Source organism: Artibeus jamaicensis, unplaced genomic scaffold (genome assembly GCF_021234435.1).
Source record: "Artibeus jamaicensis isolate MK-2021 breed Jamaican fruit bat unplaced genomic scaffold, CSHL_Jam_final contig_723, whole genome shotgun sequence".
NCBI classification, from domain to species: Eukaryota; Metazoa; Chordata; class Mammalia; order Chiroptera; family Phyllostomidae; genus Artibeus; species Artibeus jamaicensis.
Window position 1 is genome coordinate 521,549 of NW_026521938.1, and position 19,524 is coordinate 541,072.

Sequence of the window (19,524 nt, forward strand, 5' to 3'; positions counted from 1 at the left end):
AGACTCGGCCTCGGCCAGATCCGAAGGACAAGGCGGTTACGCAGTCACAGGTTACAAAGCCACACCGGGGCACACCAGGGGCACGCCAAGGGCGCGGCGGTCCTTCGTCCAGTTCTGCTGCAGCACTTGGATGCAGTAACTAAGGACGCTTTGGTCTCCAAGGCCCGGGAGGGTAAGATGGAAGGGGTTACATTTAAACGGATGAGCACAGTCGCGCGCAGCTCCGCCGCGCTCGGGAATTCCAGGGCCTACGAGCTGTGTGACGTACTGGTGCCACGTCCTTTCACCTCCCATTCTCAGCAGCCGTCTCCTTTAAGCCACGCCCCGTCCCCGCCCCCCGCACCAGACTCCTCCCTCGTAGGCCGAACCCGACGAGATTCAAGATTCGGCGCCTGCGCAGTCAGAGTCTGGGCGTCGACGCCTGTCGTTCTTCCGGTGAGAGCTACCTCCAGGGCGGAACTGGTGGGTCCTCCGGGTGGTCGCGAGTTGGAGCCCGAGGGCTGGGCCGGGCAAGGCCGGTAGAGGCCCGAGAACTGGAGCCGCTAAGCTGGTGTCCCTGAGCCGACTACATTTCCCAGCGGCCCACGCGCAGCGTGTTTGGGTCTTAGGGTGGTGAGGCCGCGGCTGATCCGGGTTTGGGCCAACGTGTGGAGGCTGGAGAGTGTGAGAGACGTGGGTGACTGGTCACCGAGTGTGAGCGGCCCGGGGAGACTGAGCGGGAGAGATCGCGGTGTGGGACAGAGACAGACCTGAGAGACCGGTGAGCGGGGAGACGGTCTGTGTGTCCGGCCTGTGCGGTTATGTAAGTGTGTGTGTGTATCCAAGTGTGACAGATCGGTGTGTGTGTGTGTGTGTGTGTGTGTGTGTGTGTGTGTGTGTCTGAGTGTGAGAGACCAGGGTGTATTGTGTGTATAAGAGAGAGACAGACGGGACCCTGGCTGGTGTAGGTCAGTGGATTGAGCGCGGGCCTGCGAACCAAGCAATTGCGGTTCGATTCCCACTCAGGGCACAGGCCTGGGTTGCAGGCCAGTTCCCAGCAGGGGACTCACGAGAAGCAACCATACATTGAAGCAACCTTCCCTTCCCCTCTAAAGATAAATAAGTAAAAATTTTTTAAAAGAGAGGGACAGATGGAAAGAGCCAATTAGAATGTGAGAGACCAGTCCTGGCCCCGTGGCTCATTTGTTTGGGCCTCCTCCCGTGCGCTAAAAGGTTGCAGGTTACATCTCAGGTCGGTCGCGTTTGGGAGGCAGTGGGTTGATGTTTCTCTTTTTCTCCCCACCTTCCTCCCTCTATAAAAGCAGTAAATATACTCTGCAGTGAGGATTTTGAGGAATTAAGAAGAAAACATATGGCAACTAGAGTTCCTAAGTGAAGGTGATACCCTCATCTCAGTTCTGGGTGACAGGCAGGAGGGGAAACCAAAGAGCTGAGGACAGGTGAGACTGAAGGTGATAGAACTGGGTGCTAGGGATCCATTGTTCCAGAGAGAGAGGAGAGAGGACAGTGAAGCCTGTGGGGGTTTGGATAAAAGGAGGGTAACTCTGGCCTCTGGAATTTAGGAGTCAGATTTTAAAACTCTAAACTGTGTCAAACCACAAAGTGGGAAGGGAGAGCAAAGTACAGGAAATAATAACTATTTCAAAGGATTGTTTCAAAAATAAAGTGAAAGAATATAATTTATGTAGAGTATCTAGCACACCTATTATTATTGTTACTATTTTCACTCCTCACCTGAGGATATGTTAATTGATTTTAGAAAGAAAGGGTCCTGGCTGGTGTGACCCAGTGGATTGAGTACCCGCCTGTGAACCAAAGCATCGCTGGTTCAATTCCTGGTCAGGGCACATGCCTGGGTTGCAGGCCAGGTCCCAAGTGGGGGCCATTGGAGAGGCAACCACACACTGATGTTTCTCTCCCTCTCTTTTCCCCCCTCTCTAAAAAGTAAATAAAATTTTAAGAGAAAGAGAGGAAGGGGAAGAGAGAAAAACATCTGCTGCCTCCTGTAAGTGCCCCTACTGGGGATGAAGCCTGCTCTAGGTATGTGCCCTGACACAGAATCGAACACACAAACTTTTGGTGCCAGGACGATGTTCCAGCCACCTGAACCACCTGGCCAGGGCTATTTTTATTTGTTATAAGTCCAAAGAATGGGAAGGCAACTTTTAGGAAGAAACACTAAATTTTGAACCTCAAACATAAGAGAAACAGTTATACATTGCACCCCCCTCAATAGCCATAGGTCTCCATAATCTCCCAGTTTGGTGAGCAAGAGAAAGCTGGAAGGTGGGAGGGGAAGACAGATGCTAGGCTGGTGATTCTGGGAGTGCAGAGCAGGCCTCACTCACTATCCTTTCTCTTCCCTTAGCTTTGCCCTCCCAGGACACTACTGTTCTCCGAGAGAAGACAGGAAGAGAAGGTGAAAATGACCGTTGAACTAATGAAAACTATACCGCAGGTTAGTTATTTCCTTTCTCCACCATGAAACACATTCTTACTTCTTAGGACTTAGTAATGACTCTTTTCTTTGGGAAATTCCTTGATGAACCATCTTGTCCAAGGGTCTGGGGATGACTTCTCCCAGAGGACACTGTCCTTACACTGCCTGGTGGTTAAGTGGAATGGTGTGATGAGGCACACAACCTCCTCTTCTCACATCATGAACAGAAGAAGGCTATTTCCCTCCGTTCCGTATATAGATGGAGGGATCTTAGTAAGATAATAGTGAGCTGAGTTCACTATTGCACAAGTTAAATGCACAAGTTAAATGTGCATTAAATAGCCCTCTCCAGTTCAAAGAATACATCAAAATCATCCCTCCACCTGAATTTTGTCCAAACTTCTAATTATATCCCTAAAATCTTCTTGTAAAATTAAATTTCTTCCTTTTTTTAAACCCTCACCCCAGGATGTGTGTATTGATTTGAGAGAGAGAGGAAGGGAGGGAAAGAAATATCGATGTAAGAGAGAAATATTGATTGGTTGCCTTCTGTGTGTGACCCTATCAGGGATGCAACCTCCAACCTAGGTATATGCCCTGCCTGGGGATCAAACCCACAAACTATGTGACCTGACCAGGAATCGAACCCACAGTCTTTTGTTGTGCAGGGTGATGTTTCAACCAACTGAGCTACCTGGCCAGGACTATCCCTAAATTCTTGAAGTTTCTACATATGAATTCCCAGCCTCATTTGTCCACCTAAAAAATTACATCCTACTGAATTTTTCCAAATTCAAAATTTAATAAATGAACTTAGAACAAAATTAAACGATCTTCAATCTTCCCTCTTACCTCCTAGTTCCACCCTTATGAGACAGTAACTTCTCAGCTTCCATTTCATTCAGGGTCAGTCTATGTATAGGGAGATACTGTTTTCTCTTCATTCATAGTTAGTGTTTTGTTTCGAAAAACTTCCATTACCCCTAGGGAATGTAGATATTTTATTTTTCCACCTAAAACCTGTCACAGTTAAGTTTCTGAAAAACTGAGAGTTGATTTTTGTGATTTTTCCTATGAGGACAAGGCTTCAAATTACCTTAATTTGAGTTTACATTAAATTGTTACAGTAAATGGTCCTGTCCGATGTGGCTTGGTGGATTGAGTGCCAGCCTACAAACCAAAGGGTCGCTGGTTCAATTCCCAGTCTGGGCATATGCCTGGGTTGCAGGCCAGGTCCACAGTAGGGGGTGCTCAAAAGGCAACCACACACTGATGTTTCTCTCCCTCTTTCTCCTTCCCCTCTCTCTAAAAAATAAATAAATAAAATCTTTAAAAAATAGTTATAGTAAATATTTAATCTATCATGATAAGTAAGCAGAGTTTCATTTTTTTTTCAGTTGCCTGTCCAGTTGACCCACTAGCTGTTATTCAGTGATCTCTTTCTCACTGATTTGGCTCGACACCTACATGTTGCATTAAATTCCTGCGTGTATTTGATTTTGTTGCTGGGCTAATTTCAGTTTTACTTGTTTTTGATCTTGTAGTACAAAAATACACACTTCACCCTGGCCGGGTTACTCAGGTGGTTGGAACATCACCCCATGCACCAAAAGGTTGCAGTTTCGATTCCTGGTCAGGGCACATCCCTAGGTTGCAGGTACAAGCCCCAGTTTGTGAGCGTATGGGAGGCACCTGATCAATGTTTATCTCAATGTTTAACGCTGGGTGATTCCTCATTTGCTTCCCAGCTTACTCTGGTATGGCATAGCATAAGAAATTGCATTCTAGACCCTGGCCTGGTGGCTCAGTCGGTCGGAGCATCATCCAGTGCATCAAGAGGTTGTGAGTTCCATCCCCGTCAGGGTGTGTGTGGAAGGCAAGCCACTGATGTTTCTCTCACCCTTTCTCTCTCTCTAAAAGTAATACAAACATGTCCTCAGGTGATGATTTTTTTTTAATTGCATTCGAAATATATGTATCATTCTAATTGTATAAGAAAAAAAAAATCACCTATATCAATTCAGTGCTGTTCTTACCTGAACACTAAATCCTATAGAGTACCATCTGCAAAGCATCAGTTTAGATATTCTTTTTGTTACTGTTTTTGAAAGTTCCACCATAGGTATAGGTCCTGCCTTGAAGCCTTGGTTTACTGCTTCAAGCCTGTGGCCACCCGTTGACATTTCCCAGTGACGAGAAATGGGTTGGTATAGTTGTACACAATGCAGTTTAACACTTCAGTCAGCGCCGTCTTAGGTTGAAGCTTGTGTCTTCCTCTCCCGTTCTATTTCTAACATAATGTAGGGACAGCTTAACACTTCAGCTTGGAGTCATGTGTGGACATGACATTGCTTAATCCAGAATGTATTTGTGTCATTTCAGGACTTGGTGACATTCAAGGATGTGGCAATAGACTTTTCCCAGGAGGAATGGGACTGTCTGAACTCCGCTCAAAGGAGTTTATACAGGAGTATGATGTTGGAGAACTATCAGAACCTGGTATCGCTGGGTGAGGGCCTTTTCTTCTGTGCATAATTCAGAATTTATGCTTAGGGGCTCTTTACATTTTTAGTTATGAATAAAATTTTTATATTGTGTAGGTCAGAATAGAATCAGGGAAGAAAGAGGATATTTAGGGACTAATGGAAATTTCAGACTTCATGAATTTGATTATCAGATATTCCATTGGTATAATTTTTAAGCAATTGGGACCACAGGCAATAATGTGACTGTTACTGGTCTCCTGTGCTCACTTGTTCCCTACGGTATTATCACCAGTAGGCAGTAACAAAGTTCACCAAGAATGTAGCTGGATTACTCTAAATTTAGAATATCAATTTTAAAATTTGTATCTTTTTATCAACATGTAACAAGTGAACCACTGAAGTGCAAACTGTGAACATGGCTTCACTTGTAATCAGGGAAACTAACATGGATACTTCTCAGGCCTGGGACCAGCTCATTGGGTAGACTAGCTTTCTGTTCTCTAGAGGGTCCTTGTGTCCCACTTGTGACTCACTGAGCATCTGAAACTGAATTTATGTCTTTTATTAAAATTGAGAAATTTTTGGCCTTTATAGTCTTAAAATATTTTTTCAGCTGTCTTCTTCTGGGACTTTGATTACAAATATGTTTGATATTGTGCCCAAGAAACTAAGGATTTTTTACTTTGTAAAATATTTCTGTTTTTCAAATTAGATCACTTATTTCTTTATCCTCTTTAATATCTTGTTAACCCCATGGAGTAAATTTTAAAACTTCAAATACTGTACTTTTTTTTTAAATAAGGGATTTTTTTAAATTATGAATTGGCCCTGGCTGGAGTAGCTCAGTGGATTGAGTGCGGGCCTGTGAACCAAACAACCACAGTTCAATTCCCAGTCATGGCACATGCCTTGGGTTGCAGGCCAGTTCCCAGCAGGGGATGCACAAAAGACAACCAAACATTGATATTTCTCTCCCTCTCTCCTTCCCTTCCCCTCTAAAGATAAATAAATGAAATCTTTTAATAAATAAATAAATAAATAAAATTATGAGTTGATGTTGAATTTTATCCTATGCATTTTGTTTTTATTTTTGCTGTATTTTTAGATTTTATTTATTTATTTTTAGAGAGAGGGTCAGAGGGAGAGAGAGAGAAACATTGATACATGAGAGATAATCACTTGGTTGCCTCTCACGCGTCCCCCACTGGGGACCTGGCCCACAACCCAGGCATGTGCTCTGACTGGGAATCAAACCAGCAACCTTTTGGTTCACAGGCCAGCCAGCACTCATTCTACTGAGAGCCACACCAGCCAGGGCCAAATACTGTATTTTTTAATTCTAAAATTTCCCCTTGGTTCTTTTTTATAGTTTGTATTTCTCTGCTGAGAATTTTTACATTATTAAACATAGATACAATACCTCCATGTTTTTAAAGATTTTATTTATTTATTCATTAAATATATTTTATTGATTATGCCATTACAGTTGTTCTATTTCCCCCCTTCATTCCCCTCCATCCTGCACACTACCTCCCCCACCACTCTCCCCCTTTAGTTTATGACCACATGTCTCAAGTTCTTTAGATTCTATATTTCCCATACTATTCTTGCCCTCCCCCCTATCTATTTTCTACCTACCGTCTATGCTACTTATTTTCTGTACCTTCTCCCCCCCTTCTCCTTCTCCCACTCCCCTGTTGCTAACCCTCCATGTGATCTTCATTTCTATGGTTTTGCTCCTGATCTAGCTGTCCTCTTAGTTTGCTTTTGTTTTAGGTGTGGTTGTTAATAACTGTGAGTTTGCTGTCCTTTCACTGTTCATCTTTTTAATCTTCTTCTTCTTAGGTAAGTCCCTTTAACATTTCATATAATAAGGGCTTGGTGATGATGAACTCCTTGAATTTGATCTTATCTGAGAAGCACTTTATCTGCTCTTCCATTCTAAATGAAAGTTTTGCTGGATAGATCAATCTTGGTTGTAGGTCTTTGGATTTCATGACTTGGAATACCTCTTTCCAGCTCCTTCTTCCTGTAAGGTCTCTCTTGAGAAATCTGCTGACAGTCTGATGGGAACTCCTTTGTAGGTGACTGTCCCCTTATCTCTTGCTGCTTCTAGGACTCTCTCCTTCATTTGAATCTTGGCTAATATAATGATGATGTGCCTTGGTGTGTTCCTTCTTGGGTCCAAGTTCTTTGGGACTTTCTGAGCTTCCTGGATTTCCTGGAAGTCTATTTCCTTTGCCAGATTGGGGAAATTCTCCTTTATTATTTGTTCAAATAAGTTTTCCACTCGTGGCTGTTCCTCTTCCCCTTCTGGTGCCCCTATAATTCGGATGTTGGAGCATTTAAAGATCTCCTGGAGGTTCCTAAGCCTCTCCTCATTTTTTTGATTTCTTGTTTCTTCATCCTTTTCTGTTTGGTCATTTTTTTCCTCTTTCTGGTCCACTCCTTTGATTTGAGTCCCAGTTTCCTTTCCATTACTATTGGTTTCCTGTGCATTTCCATTCATTTCAATTAGTTTAGTCTTCATATGTTCCTCTTATTTGTGACTAAAATCAGCCAGTTCTGTGAGCATCCTAATCACCAGTGTTTTGAACTGTGCATCTGAAAGTTTGGCTATTTCTTCATCACTTAGATTTATTGGCTCTGGGGCTCTGAGTTGTTCTTGAGCCATGTTTTGATCTGTTCATGCCTGTTACGTATGAGGAGCGGATCCTTAGTTGTTCACCAGGGTGGGGCCACCCAGGTTGCTGGTTTGTGATGCTGTATGTGGGGGTGGGGTCAGAGAGGGACAATGGCAGTCCCCTCTGCCGCTTTCTGCCACTGGGGCCTGCATGGTCTATCTCACTGCTCGCTCCTTCACCGGTTTATCTGCATGCGAATGTGTGACCACGGTCCGCCCTCAGTGGGTCTGCCGCCTTGCACCCTCAGTGGGTCCGCCCATGGCTTCCGGCGTGCCTGGGTTGCGTGCCCGGGTCAGTTCAGTGGATCTTTCTTGCCCGACCCCACTCTGCTGCTGGCCCTGCCCCTCTTACCAGTTTGCCTGAGGGGTTCATTGTTGTCAGACTTCCCTATAGTTCAATTTTCTGTGGTTTGGCTGTGTTTTTGTTGCTAAAACTTTGTTGTTTTGAAACTTGGTTGTGTGGGAAGGCACAGTGCTTCCACTTACGCCTCTATCTTGGCAGAAGTCCTGGGGGGGGTATATTTATTTATTTTTTGAGAGAGGGGAGTGGAGGAAGAAAGAGAATAAGAAAAACATTGATTGGTTGGTTGACTCTTGCACTCCCCAACTGGGAACATGGCCTACAACCCAGGCATATACCCTGACTGGGAATTGAACCAGTGACTTTTTGGTTCACAGTCTGGTGTTCATTCCACTGAGCCATACCAGCCAGGACATAACAGCTATTTTAGATTCCCAGTGTGCTAGTTCTTAGATCTCCACTGATTGCCTTTTCTTCTGTGTATGAGGCACTTTTTTCTCTTTCTTCTTACGTCTGCTGTTTTGGATTTTATCCTGGATGCTATAGGTAATGTAACATATTGTAGAGACTATAGATTCTGTTACACACTTGGAAGAGTATTGATTTTTTTTTTAAAGCAGTTAACTTGACTGAAATTTCAAACTGCCATTAGAGGTTCTTTCCAATATTTATTTACTGCTACCAGATGATCCTCTAAAAATGCTGGGCTAAATTTCTGCCCCTGACTCCTTAGAAAATGGTCTAACTTTTATAGAGTTCACTGCTGGCAATTCCACTAGACTACAACTGAAGCTTTAGGTAGTATGGCCTAAAAATGTGGTGTACTCCTTTCCCTAATCATTCCTATCCTGTTATTTTTGTCAGCATTAAGGAACTGGCTTTTATTCTGGAATACCCAAAACATAGCCAATTTTTATGTCTTTTTTCACATACAGGACTTTGCATTTCTAAGCCATATTTGATCTCCTTACTGGAGCAAGGGAAGGAGCCTTGGGACGTGAAGAGCGTGATGACAAGCTCATTCCCAGGTGAGTGTAGGACAACTAGGGGAATCCTTTCTAGGTAACAGCTCAGCCATTTTCAAAGGCGATACCTCTCATTTATGCCTCTTAGAAGTCTCCTCAAGCCTTCCAGGCCCTAGGGGATGGCTGAAATATTACTCCTTAACACAGGCTATTCATATCTCTTCTACTTGCTCTCCTGTGTAATAACCCATTTTGCAAAACTCTTTGTCTGGCTCCTTGCTATCTCCTCTTTCATTTTGTCATAGAGACATATATAAGCTTCTTGGTTTCTTGGAGGTTTCTTAATCTAAAATTAGGTAGGTGCTACTTGCAATTATACTCTGCTGCTTTAAATCTTTCTTTGGTTTCCCATTACAAATAAGAAAAATGCAAACTCTATCAGGCCATATGTGATGAGCAATTTTCTACTTCTCCAGCCTCACTTTTTAGCTTTTCCATTATAAGTTAGTCCAGAGTTTTCTAAACTATGCCTGGTACTAAGGTATGTTTCAAGTATATTATAGGTATGTTAAGGTAAGATAGGAGTTTCTAAGCCTTGGAGACCAAATGAGTCTGATGTTTATGCACATTTATTCCTTTTTCAAGACATTATCTAGGCCTGGCTGGGTAGCTCAGTTGGTTAGAAGATTGTCCGATGTGCCAAGGTGTGGGTTTGATCCCCAGTCAGGGCACATTCAAGAATCAACCAATGAATGCATAAATAAGTGGAACAATAAATCATTCTTTCTCTCTTTTCTTCTCTCTTCTCTATCTCTAAAATCAATTTAAAAAAGACATTGTCTAGATAACAAGGCAAGAAAGATACTTCTGTGTCAGTTAAAAAAAATGAAACTAATAAGACTGATGCTCGCCCTGGCTGGTGTAGCTCAGTGGATTGAGTGTGGGCTATGAACCGAAGGGCCAACGGTTCGATTCCCAGTCAAGGCATATGCCTGGGTTGCAAGCCAGGTCCCCGGTGGGGGGGGGGGGGCACGTGAGAGGCAAACACACATTTACATTTCTCTCCCTTGCTTTCTTCCTTCTTTCCCCTCTCTCTAAAAATAAATGAATAAATATATAAAACAAAAAAAGAATAGTAGTGCCAACCTACATATTATTATAAAACTAGTATCTTCAGAAGAACGCATGGTGGAATCCTGTTAAGATGTGGCTTGAGAAGTGACACCTTTCCTGGACTAGTGACAGTGAAAAGATGGTGTATCCCAGTGGATTGAGTACTGGCTTGCCAACAGAAGGGCCATTGGTTCCATTCCCAGTCAGGGCACATGCTTGGGTTGCAGTCCAGGTCCCCAGTAGGGGGTGTGTGAGAGGCAACCACACATTGATGTTTCTCTCCCAGTCTTTCTCCTTCCCTTCCCCTCTCTAAAAAAATAAATAAAAAATATTTAAAATAAAAAATCAAAATAAAAGGTAAAAAAAATAAGTAAAATCTAAAAAAAAAAAAGAAAGTGAAAAGATGAATGAAAAAATTTTTTATTATGTCACATCAAGTTCAAGATGTGTGAGAAATGAATAGTGCACTGCATTGAAGCACATAGACATGGTTCACAGGGGTACTATTTTCTGTGTGTGAAAAGTTAACTCCAGTTCACCTAAACCTCAAGGGACATCACAAAGCATATGATTTTTGTGGTTGTTGTGAATGAGGTTTTCAAACATCAGTAGGAATGTTTTTGTGATGATATTCATATTTTAAAATAATTAAGCTATTATGCAGATCAATTAGAAGTAGAGAATTGAGGAAGGTAACTTACCTCATTATGTTACATTTAATTTTCTTAATCACCTGTTTCACATTCCTCTGTGATCTTTCAGTCTCTGGGATCTTCTTGCATATTTTTTAGTTGACATGCCCATATGTAATACATTTTGTGGGATTCGTTATTTTTGAATCACCTATTCCATGTTAAATATTTCCTTTGTTATAGTCCATGAAAGAAAACACTTGCTTTTTTGTTGTCTTTCAGATTGGGAATCTAGCTATGAGACACAAGAATTATCTCTGAAGCCATGCATGTATGATGATGTGTTAATGGAGAGCATTACAAGCTATGGACTTGAACATTGCGTTTTTGGAGAAAACTGGAAAGCTAGAGATTTTTTTGAGGGCCACCTGGTAAGTCAAGAGTCATTTATTGGACAAGAAACACTCACTTACAAAAAAACCCTTACTTATGAAATAGACCATAAATACAACAACTCTGGGAAATGTGTCCATCTAGATTATGCAGGAGAGAATGATTTTAATCAGAGGTCTGATATAAAAAGTTTTTCCAAAAATTCCATGATAAAGAAACACAAAAGAGTCAGTGGAGGAAAGAAACTCTTCAAATGTAACGAATGTGAGAAAACCTTCACCCAGAGGTCATCCCTTACTGTTCATCACAGAATTCATACTGGTGAAAAGCCATATGAATGTAAAGAATGTGGAAAAGCCTTCAACCAGAGTCAACACCTTGCTCAACATCACCGAATACATACTGGAGAGAAACTCTTCGAATGTAAAGAATGTAGGAAAGCCTTCAGCCAAAATGTACACCTTATTCAACATCAACGAATTCATACTGGAGAAAAACCGTATAAATGTAAGGAATGTAGAAAAGCCTTCAGCCAGCCTGCACACCTTGCTCAGCATCGGAGAATTCATACAGGGGAGAAGCCCTATGAATGTAAGGAATGTGGAAAGGCATTCAGTGATGGCTCCTCTTTTGCCCGACATCAAAGATGTCACACTGGCAAAAGACCTTATGAATGCGTTGAATGTGGGAAAGCTTTCATACAGAACACATCCCTTATTCGTCACTGGAGATATTATCACACTGGGGAAAAACCCTTTGAATGCGTCAACTGTGGAAAAGCCTTCAGTGATCACATAGGACTTAACCAACATAGGAGAATTCATAGTGGAGAGAAGCCGTACAAATGTGATGTGTGTGGGAAAACCTTCAGCTATGGCTCATCCCTTATTGTACATCAGAGAATTCACACAGGAGAGAAACCTTACAAATGTGATGTCTGTGGGAAGGCCTTTGGCCATCACGCATCACTCACTCAGCATCAAAGAGTGCATTCTGGAGAAAAACCTTTTGAGTGCAAGGAGTGTGGGAAAGGCTTTAGGCAGAGTGTACACCTTGCTAGTCATCTGAGAATTCATACTGGTGAAAAGCCCTATGAATGTAAGGAATGTGGGAAAGCTTTCAGCATCAGTTCACAGCTGGCCACTCATCAGAGAATTCATACTGGAGAGAAGCCCTACGCATGCAAGGAATGTGGTAAATCTTTCAACCAGAGGATACACCTTGTACAACATAATAAAATTCATACAGGAGAGAAACCCTATGAGTGTAATGAATGTGGTAAAGCCTTCAGCCAGACTACCTGCCTTGTTCAACATCAGAGAGTTCATACTGGAGAGAAACCCTATCAATGTACTGAATGTGGAAAAGCTTTTAGTGATCGTTCATCTCGGGCTCAGCATCAGAGACTTCATACTGGCCAAAGGCCCTATGTCTGTGTTGACTGTGATAAGGCATTTAGGACAAAGTCATCCCTCATTTGTCATCAAAGATGTCACACTGGTGAGAAACCTTATGAATGTAGTGTGTGTGGCAAAGCCTTTAGCCATCGTCAGTCCCTTACTGTTCATCACCGAATTCATTCAGGAGAGAAACCATATGAATGTCAGGAATGTAGGAAAACCTTTAGCCAGATTGGACACCTTAATCTACATAGAAGAGTCCATACTGGAGAGAGATCTTATGAATGTAAGGAATGTGGAAATACCTTCAGACAAAGTGCATGCCTTGCTCAGCATCAGAAAATTCATGCTACAGAGTCTGCTCAGGCAGCCAGCTTTTCCTCATCCCTTATACCACCAAGTCCTATGGATATATCTGCCAAATATTTTTGGAATTCATCCACTTCTTTCATTTCCCATTGCCCTAGTCCAAAACAGAGTCCTTTTTCCTGGACTATTCCAATTGTATAAGAAATTGTTTCCTTGCATTCTCTTATGTTCCCTTGAAATTCATTGTTCACACTACCACCACAGTGCTATTTTTAAAATGTAAATGTAATAATATTACTTTTCTCCTAAAACCCTGTCAAGAAATTCTATTTTTTAATATTGTTTACTTATTTATCTTTAGAGGGGAAGGGAAAAAGAAAGAGGGAGAGAAACAACGTGTACTTGCCTCTCATGTGCCCCCTCCAGGGGACCTAGCCCACAGCCTAGGCATGTGCTCTGATGGGGAATCGACCCTGCAATCCTTTGGTTCACAGGCCGTTGCTCAATCCACTGGGCCATACCAACCAGGGCCTATTAAGAAATTTTAAACTAGTCAATGCATATAAAGTGCTTAGCATAGCACTTGACTCTTTAGTGCTTGTTTAATGATGGGTCAGTATTCTTAAGAGTCTGTTTTAATAAAACAGAAACTCTGGAAGGCAGTATATCAGTGCCAGGATATCATAACAGCTTTGGAACTCAAACACCATCTTTGATGGATAATGAGGATTAGCCTTGTTATGTTTAAAGCTTGGTGTTGTAACACAGTTAGAGTGGGTTCCTCATGAGTCTGAGGCTGTGTTCTTCTGTTGGTGACGAAATTCAGTCACCAATGAAAGTCACTACTTTGCAACAAAGTCACTACTTTGATGCATAGTATATGTTATAGGTCATGTTTGGAGCTCTGGATAAGACGAGAACAATGAATTAGAATTTGCTGGGAAAAATAAATATTTAGTCTGGAAAAAAATATTATTAATATTTCAAAGTAAAGAAATAGAGAACTTAAATAGCCCCTTTTCAAGTTGCCAGTAATTAAGCTGTTACAAAGTATAGAAAAATATATTTGAAATACTACATTTTTTGTCATGAGGCTAATTCATCTGTGGTCAACCCCAGAATAAAATGAAATTATAGATGAATTTACAGTTATATATAGAAGAAAAATTATTGTCCTTTATTGAAGAAGAACAGAGACTTGGGATAAATGGAGATCTACACGGATTTTTAGTTGGAAGTTTCAACGTTGTATAGATGTCTGTACATTCATTTAATTGCAGGCACTATCTTTGTATGATATTTCTGCACTGACTGTTTTCTTCTGAAATTCATGTAGGATAGTAACTGGGCAGGCACTTCAAAGAAATTTTTGAAGAAGATCACAAACCCGTGAATTTAGTAAATTACAAAAATGGTATTTTTGATGTGTCATTGGGAGGGATGGATTATTTAAATTTTGTTTGACAAGTAGTTCTCTAACTAGAAGTAAAGTCAGATCGGCATGTTATCCTTTACAGACAATTGCATTAAGTATGGATTAAAGATGTAACAGGAGACACAATATGAAGATTCAGGAGCAGAATGTGGAATATTTCTACTATTTTGGGTTGACGAAGACTTTGGTGAACAGAACACAGAGTTTAGGAGCCATAAAGAAAAGTGACATGTAGGACCATGTAAAAAGTTTAAACCTTTTCCATGGTATAAGACACTGTATGCAACATTAACAGGTACAGGAAAAGCTGAGAGAGAGTTCAAATGTATATCATAAAGGATGTAGCCCTCATCAAAAGTGCTATTGGAAACTCGCAAGGATAAGATATAGTCTGGCAAAGTATACCAACTAGCAGCTCTTCCATGAAGAACTTAAACAACCAAATAAAATAAAGTCCTTAATGATACTAATTACTGGGTAAGTGCAAAATTTAAAAGTCCCCACTAACATCCAACCCATGTGAATGTACAGGGTGATTAATACATTCAAACCAAAGTTCTCAAACATCTCCCACCTTGAGTAATTCAGTTGTCAGCCATGTTGTTTGTGGAAAAAATGTCTCAGTTGTTGAACAAAAGTTTGGTTCTTGAACTTATAACCCTTTCATGGTGATACCTGTGTGATGGGTCACACTTCTCTCAGGTGACAAAGGAAAGAATGAGTATGACAATGATTCAGTTTTCAAACAAATTGCTTCTCAAACAGCCTTTTAGAACGAATTAACTTCTAGATACCACTGTATCCAGTACTGTTGCAGATGTGAGAAATGATGTTTTTTACATTGGGAGGCTAAATTGTTGGAAAACCACTTTGTTAACTGTCAACATTGTAAATAAAATTAATTGTAACAATTCTACATCTAGGCACTTCTTAAAAGGTACAAGTGCAGAGATATACACATAAGCACATTTATTACAGAATTGTAAAATACTTGGAACAGCTATAATGTCCAACACTCGTAAACTTAAATTATGGAAAATTGGTTCAAGAGAGATTATGTAGAATAAGATATCTCTATATTCATAGAAAGTGTTTGTAGTCTATTAATTGAAAATTTAATGTCTTTACATAATATTGTAGTTTTAAGTATATAAATTATAAAGTTAAAACTATGAAAATGCATATACATCCGATGTTATTTTTCTCTACAATATAAATAAAAAACACAAACACAATTTTACACAAATGTATTTGCTGAGCCACTTTGACCCACTTCGATGCCATTCCATAAGGTTTTGCTCATGTTAGCAGTGGTACAGGGTTCACTTTAATTCAATCACATATTTTCCTTGGTACACAGGAGGGAGGTGATACGAACATCCTTTGGCCACAATTCAAAGATGGTACATAAGTTCCTGCTGTTCTGCTTGCCGTGGGTGGCCTGATACATGTTCTTTCCGGATTGTATTTCACCAGTAGTTTCTTTTCCTTTTAAAATGAGATTAAATTATTTTGCTGTCAATCAAGGAAACCCAACCAATAGAGAAATTGGTAGTATTGGGTATGTTTCATGAAAAAGATCCTCAGAAAATATGGATTATTATTAAAGTTTGTTATTCGATGGAATGGAGCAAAAGTTGTTAGGGTCCTAATCTTACTTCATGTCAGGAAAGCATGCATTGATAGCGACAGTCAGCTGTGGTCTAGATCACTGTTGCCTTAAACCAGTAGAGTACAAGATGTGCCAATCTAAGGAATATGTGTGATGCCTGTCCATATGGAATTGGGTAATAGAAAGTGAAAGAAAGAACGACAGCTTAAAATTTTCGCTTTAAGGCATGAACTAGAATGCAGCCATGTTTGTAATATAGTTGTCTAGTTGATGTCTTCCTTGTAGCACTGTATGTATGATTGCTAAATGTCTCAGTGCCAATAAAACTCACTGGCATTGAGTTTTATTTTGCTTACCATTGTAATTACTGAAATGAGGGTTTGGGAGAATTTGGGATGTTATAACTCTAAACCCCAAGAAACCTTAAGGAACCCTGCCAACTAAGACTCCATTGCTTGAGATAGCTATGGATGAAGGTTAACCAATTTTCTATTTAGCCTACCAATATTATGGCTTCAGTGATTTTTTTTATGCAATGCTTGAAATTTTTTAAATATATATTTTATTGATTGTGCCATCACAGTTGTTCTATTTCCCCCCTTCATTCCCCTGCACATCCCCTCCCCCACCATTCCCCACCTTTATTTTTTTTATTTTTTATTTTTTTATTTTTTATTTTTTTTAAATTTTTAAATTTATTTATCTTTAGAGGGAAGGGAAGGAGAGAAGGAGAGAAATATCAATGTATGGTTGCTTCTGGTGCATCCCCACCCAGCTGGGAACTGGCCCCTGCTGGGAATTGGCCTGTAACCCAGGCATGTGCCCTGACGGGGAATCGAACCGCCATCTTTTGGTTCGCAGGCCCATGCTCAATCCACTGATCAATCCACTGATCAGTGGGTTGAGCATGGGCCTGGTGTCAATACACCAGCCAGGGCCCCACCTTTAGTTCATGACCACGTGTCTCAAGTTCTTTAGATTCTATATTTCCCATACTATTCTTGCCCTCCCCCCTATTTTCTACCTACTGTCTATGCTACTTATTCTCTGTACCTTCTCCCCCCTTCTCCTCCTCCCACTCCCCTGTTGCTAACCCTCCATGTGATCTTCATTTCTATGGTTCTTCTCCTGATCTAGCTGTCCTCTTAGTTTGCTTTTGTTTTAGGTGTGGTTGTTAATAACTGTGAGTTTGCTATCCTTTCACTGTTCATCTTTTTAATGTTCTTTTTCTTAGGTAAGTCCCTTCAACATTTCATATAATAAGGGCTTGGTGATGATGAACTCCTTGAATTTGATCTTATCTGAGAAGCACTTTATCTGTCCTTCCATTCTAAATGAAAGTTTTGCTGGATAGAGCAATCTTGGTTGTAGGTCTTTGAATTTCATGACTTGGAATACTTGTTTCCAGCCCCTTCTTGCCTGCAAGGTCTCTTTTGAGAAATCTGCTGACAGTCTGATGGGAACTCCTTTGTAGCTGACTGTCCCCTTATGTCTTGCTGCTTCTAGGATTCTCTCCTTCATTTTAATCTTGGCTAATGTAATTATGATGTGCCTTGGTGTGTTCCTTCTTGGGTCCAACTTCTTTGGGTCTCTCTGAGCTTCCTGGATTTCCTGGAAGTCTATTTCCTTTGCCAGATTGGGGAAATTCTCCTTTATTATTTGTTCAAATAAGTTTTCCACTCATGGCTGTTCCTCTTCCCCTTCTGGTACCCCTATAATTCGGATGTTGGAGCGTTTAAAGATGTCCTGGAGGTTCCTAAGCCTCTCCTCAGTTTTTTGAATTCTTGTTTCTTCATCCTTTTCTGTTTGGTCATTTTTTTCTTCCTTCTGGTCCACTCCTTTGATTTGAGTCCCAGTTTCCTTTCCATCACTATTGGTTTCCTGTGCATTTCCATTCATTTCAATTAGTTTAGCCTTCATATGTTTCTCTAATTTGTGACTAAAATCAACCAGTTCTGTGAGCATCCTAATCACCAGTGTTTTGAACTATGCATCTGATAGGTTGGCAATTTCTTGTTCGCCTAGATTTATCAGCTCTGGGGCTTTGAGTTCTTGAGCCATGTTTTGTTTGTTTGCGCCTGTTACATATGAGGAGAGGAACCTTAGGTGTTTACCAGGGTGGAACCACCCAGGTCGCTGGGTTATGATGCTGTATGTGGAGGCAGGGTCAGAGATGGACAATGGCGATCCCCTCTGGTGCTTCCCACCTCTGGGGCCTGCTCGGTCTGTCTCACTGCTTGCTCCTTCACCTGGTTTATCTACGCCTGGATGTGTGACAGTGATCAGCTTGCCGCTTTTTGCCCTCAGTGGGTCTGCCCGTTGCTACCTCACACCTGGGATCCGCCCAAGGCTGCCATTCGCCTGGGTCAGTCCAGTGGATCTTTCCTGCCCGACCCCACTCTGCTGCTGGCTCTGCCTCTCTTTCTGGTGTGGCTGAATGGTTTGTTGTTGGACTTCCATATAGTTCAATTTTCTGTGGTTTGGCTGCATTTTTGTTGCTAAAACTTTGTTGTTTTTAAACTTGGTCATGTGAGAAGGCACAGTGTTTCCACTTACGCCTCCATCTTGGCAGAAGTCTCTTCACTGATTTTTTTTTAAAGAAAACATTTTTATTTCACATTCTGAGTATTTCAGTTAGATGAAGTCAGATTTTTTTCACTCTACTGCCTTTCAGATGGATTCATAAAAACATAACCCAAAAAAGACTTAAACTCTTGGGCTGAGACTTTTTTTCCCATTTTACTTTTATAGTATGTTAAGAATAAATATTCTTTACAATAAAAGACAAAGTTTGTTATATTGGTTTCCATTCACAGAACTACAGTTGGCACTTTTTCTTTCTACCCTAAACCTCAAAAAAGCATAATTTTAACCGAAGCCGAATGAAAGTATTAGAGGTTTAGAACAATTTTATTTTTTTATTCTGATGAGGAAGTTATTCCTAGTTTAACAAGCATTTTTTTCTTAAATTACAGGTGTATCTTGGATTTTATCAGATGCCTTTTTCTCATGAGATGAGAAGATATTTGAGATGATTAGAGGATATTTTTTCATTTTTTGTTTATTAATGATGGCTTTCATTAACACATTTCCCATCTGGCACGCCTATGACGTGTTCTTCTAAATGAATAGAACTAACTCCGGATAATGCTATGTAGAGGATTTTAAAAGGTCATGTGGGGTGACACTTGTGACTGGGAGGCTGAGCAGCCTTCTCTGAGACGACCAGTGAATGACACCAAGGAGCCACCCAAGGTAGAAAAAGTTTGAGGAAAATGAATATTATTTTTTAAATTAAGATAATATACAGAGTTGCAAAGAAAATCAGAACCCCACCACTAGTAACATTTTGGTCAACGTATCTGTATACAGAGCTATTCTTTTTATTAAAATGAGATAATAACATTGAGATTATAATATACATTATAAAGTATAATGTATACCTCATAATTTGGGTTTTTAAGTGTAACATTATGGGTAACTTCAATGATGTTAATAATTCATTGGACTGCTTCAAACCTAGCGTCCGCTGAGTAACGTGGACAGCCGCCTTTCAAGGATAGGTGCGACAGTACGGTGGCCCCAGTATCAGGGAGAAGGGAGCACCGGGGTCAAAGTGCGCTGCGCGCACACGAAGTCCCCCTCTCTCACACATAGTCACACACAAAGTTAAACTCTGGCATTGCCCAGCGTTGCTGCCCACAATTCCGTCAGCGGTAGGATTCTCTGAGGACCGCCGCCGTCCTGCCGCTTCT

General features: G+C 41.0%; 1 protein-coding gene across 7 annotated transcripts; it reads left to right on the plus strand.

Annotated features, from left to right (window-relative positions):
• The first annotated feature begins 395 nt into the window (after positions 1 to 395).
• LOC128625751 (zinc finger protein 471-like) lies at positions 396 to 19,133 on the plus strand. 7 transcript variants are annotated; one of them, XM_053671989.1, is made up of 6 exons: positions 542 to 760; positions 2,369 to 2,458; positions 4,823 to 4,949; positions 8,846 to 8,938; positions 10,903 to 11,051; positions 18,745 to 19,133. In XM_053671989.1, the coding sequence occupies exons 2-6, from the start codon at positions 2,426 to 2,428 to the stop codon at positions 18,802 to 18,804; spliced, it is 462 nt and encodes a 153-aa protein (XP_053527964.1). In that variant the 5' UTR covers positions 542 to 760; positions 2,369 to 2,425; the 3' UTR covers positions 18,805 to 19,133. The 7 variants fall into 7 exon arrangements, with proteins under 7 accessions (XP_037023925.2, XP_053527964.1, XP_053527965.1 ...); XM_053671990.1 differs by lacking the exon at positions 18,745 to 19,133 and adding an exon at positions 14,240 to 16,120; XM_037168030.2 differs by lacking the exons at positions 542 to 760; positions 18,745 to 19,133 and adding an exon at positions 396 to 462 and having other exon boundaries at positions 10,903 to 16,120.
• The last annotated feature ends 391 nt before the right edge of the window (positions 19,134 to 19,524 follow it).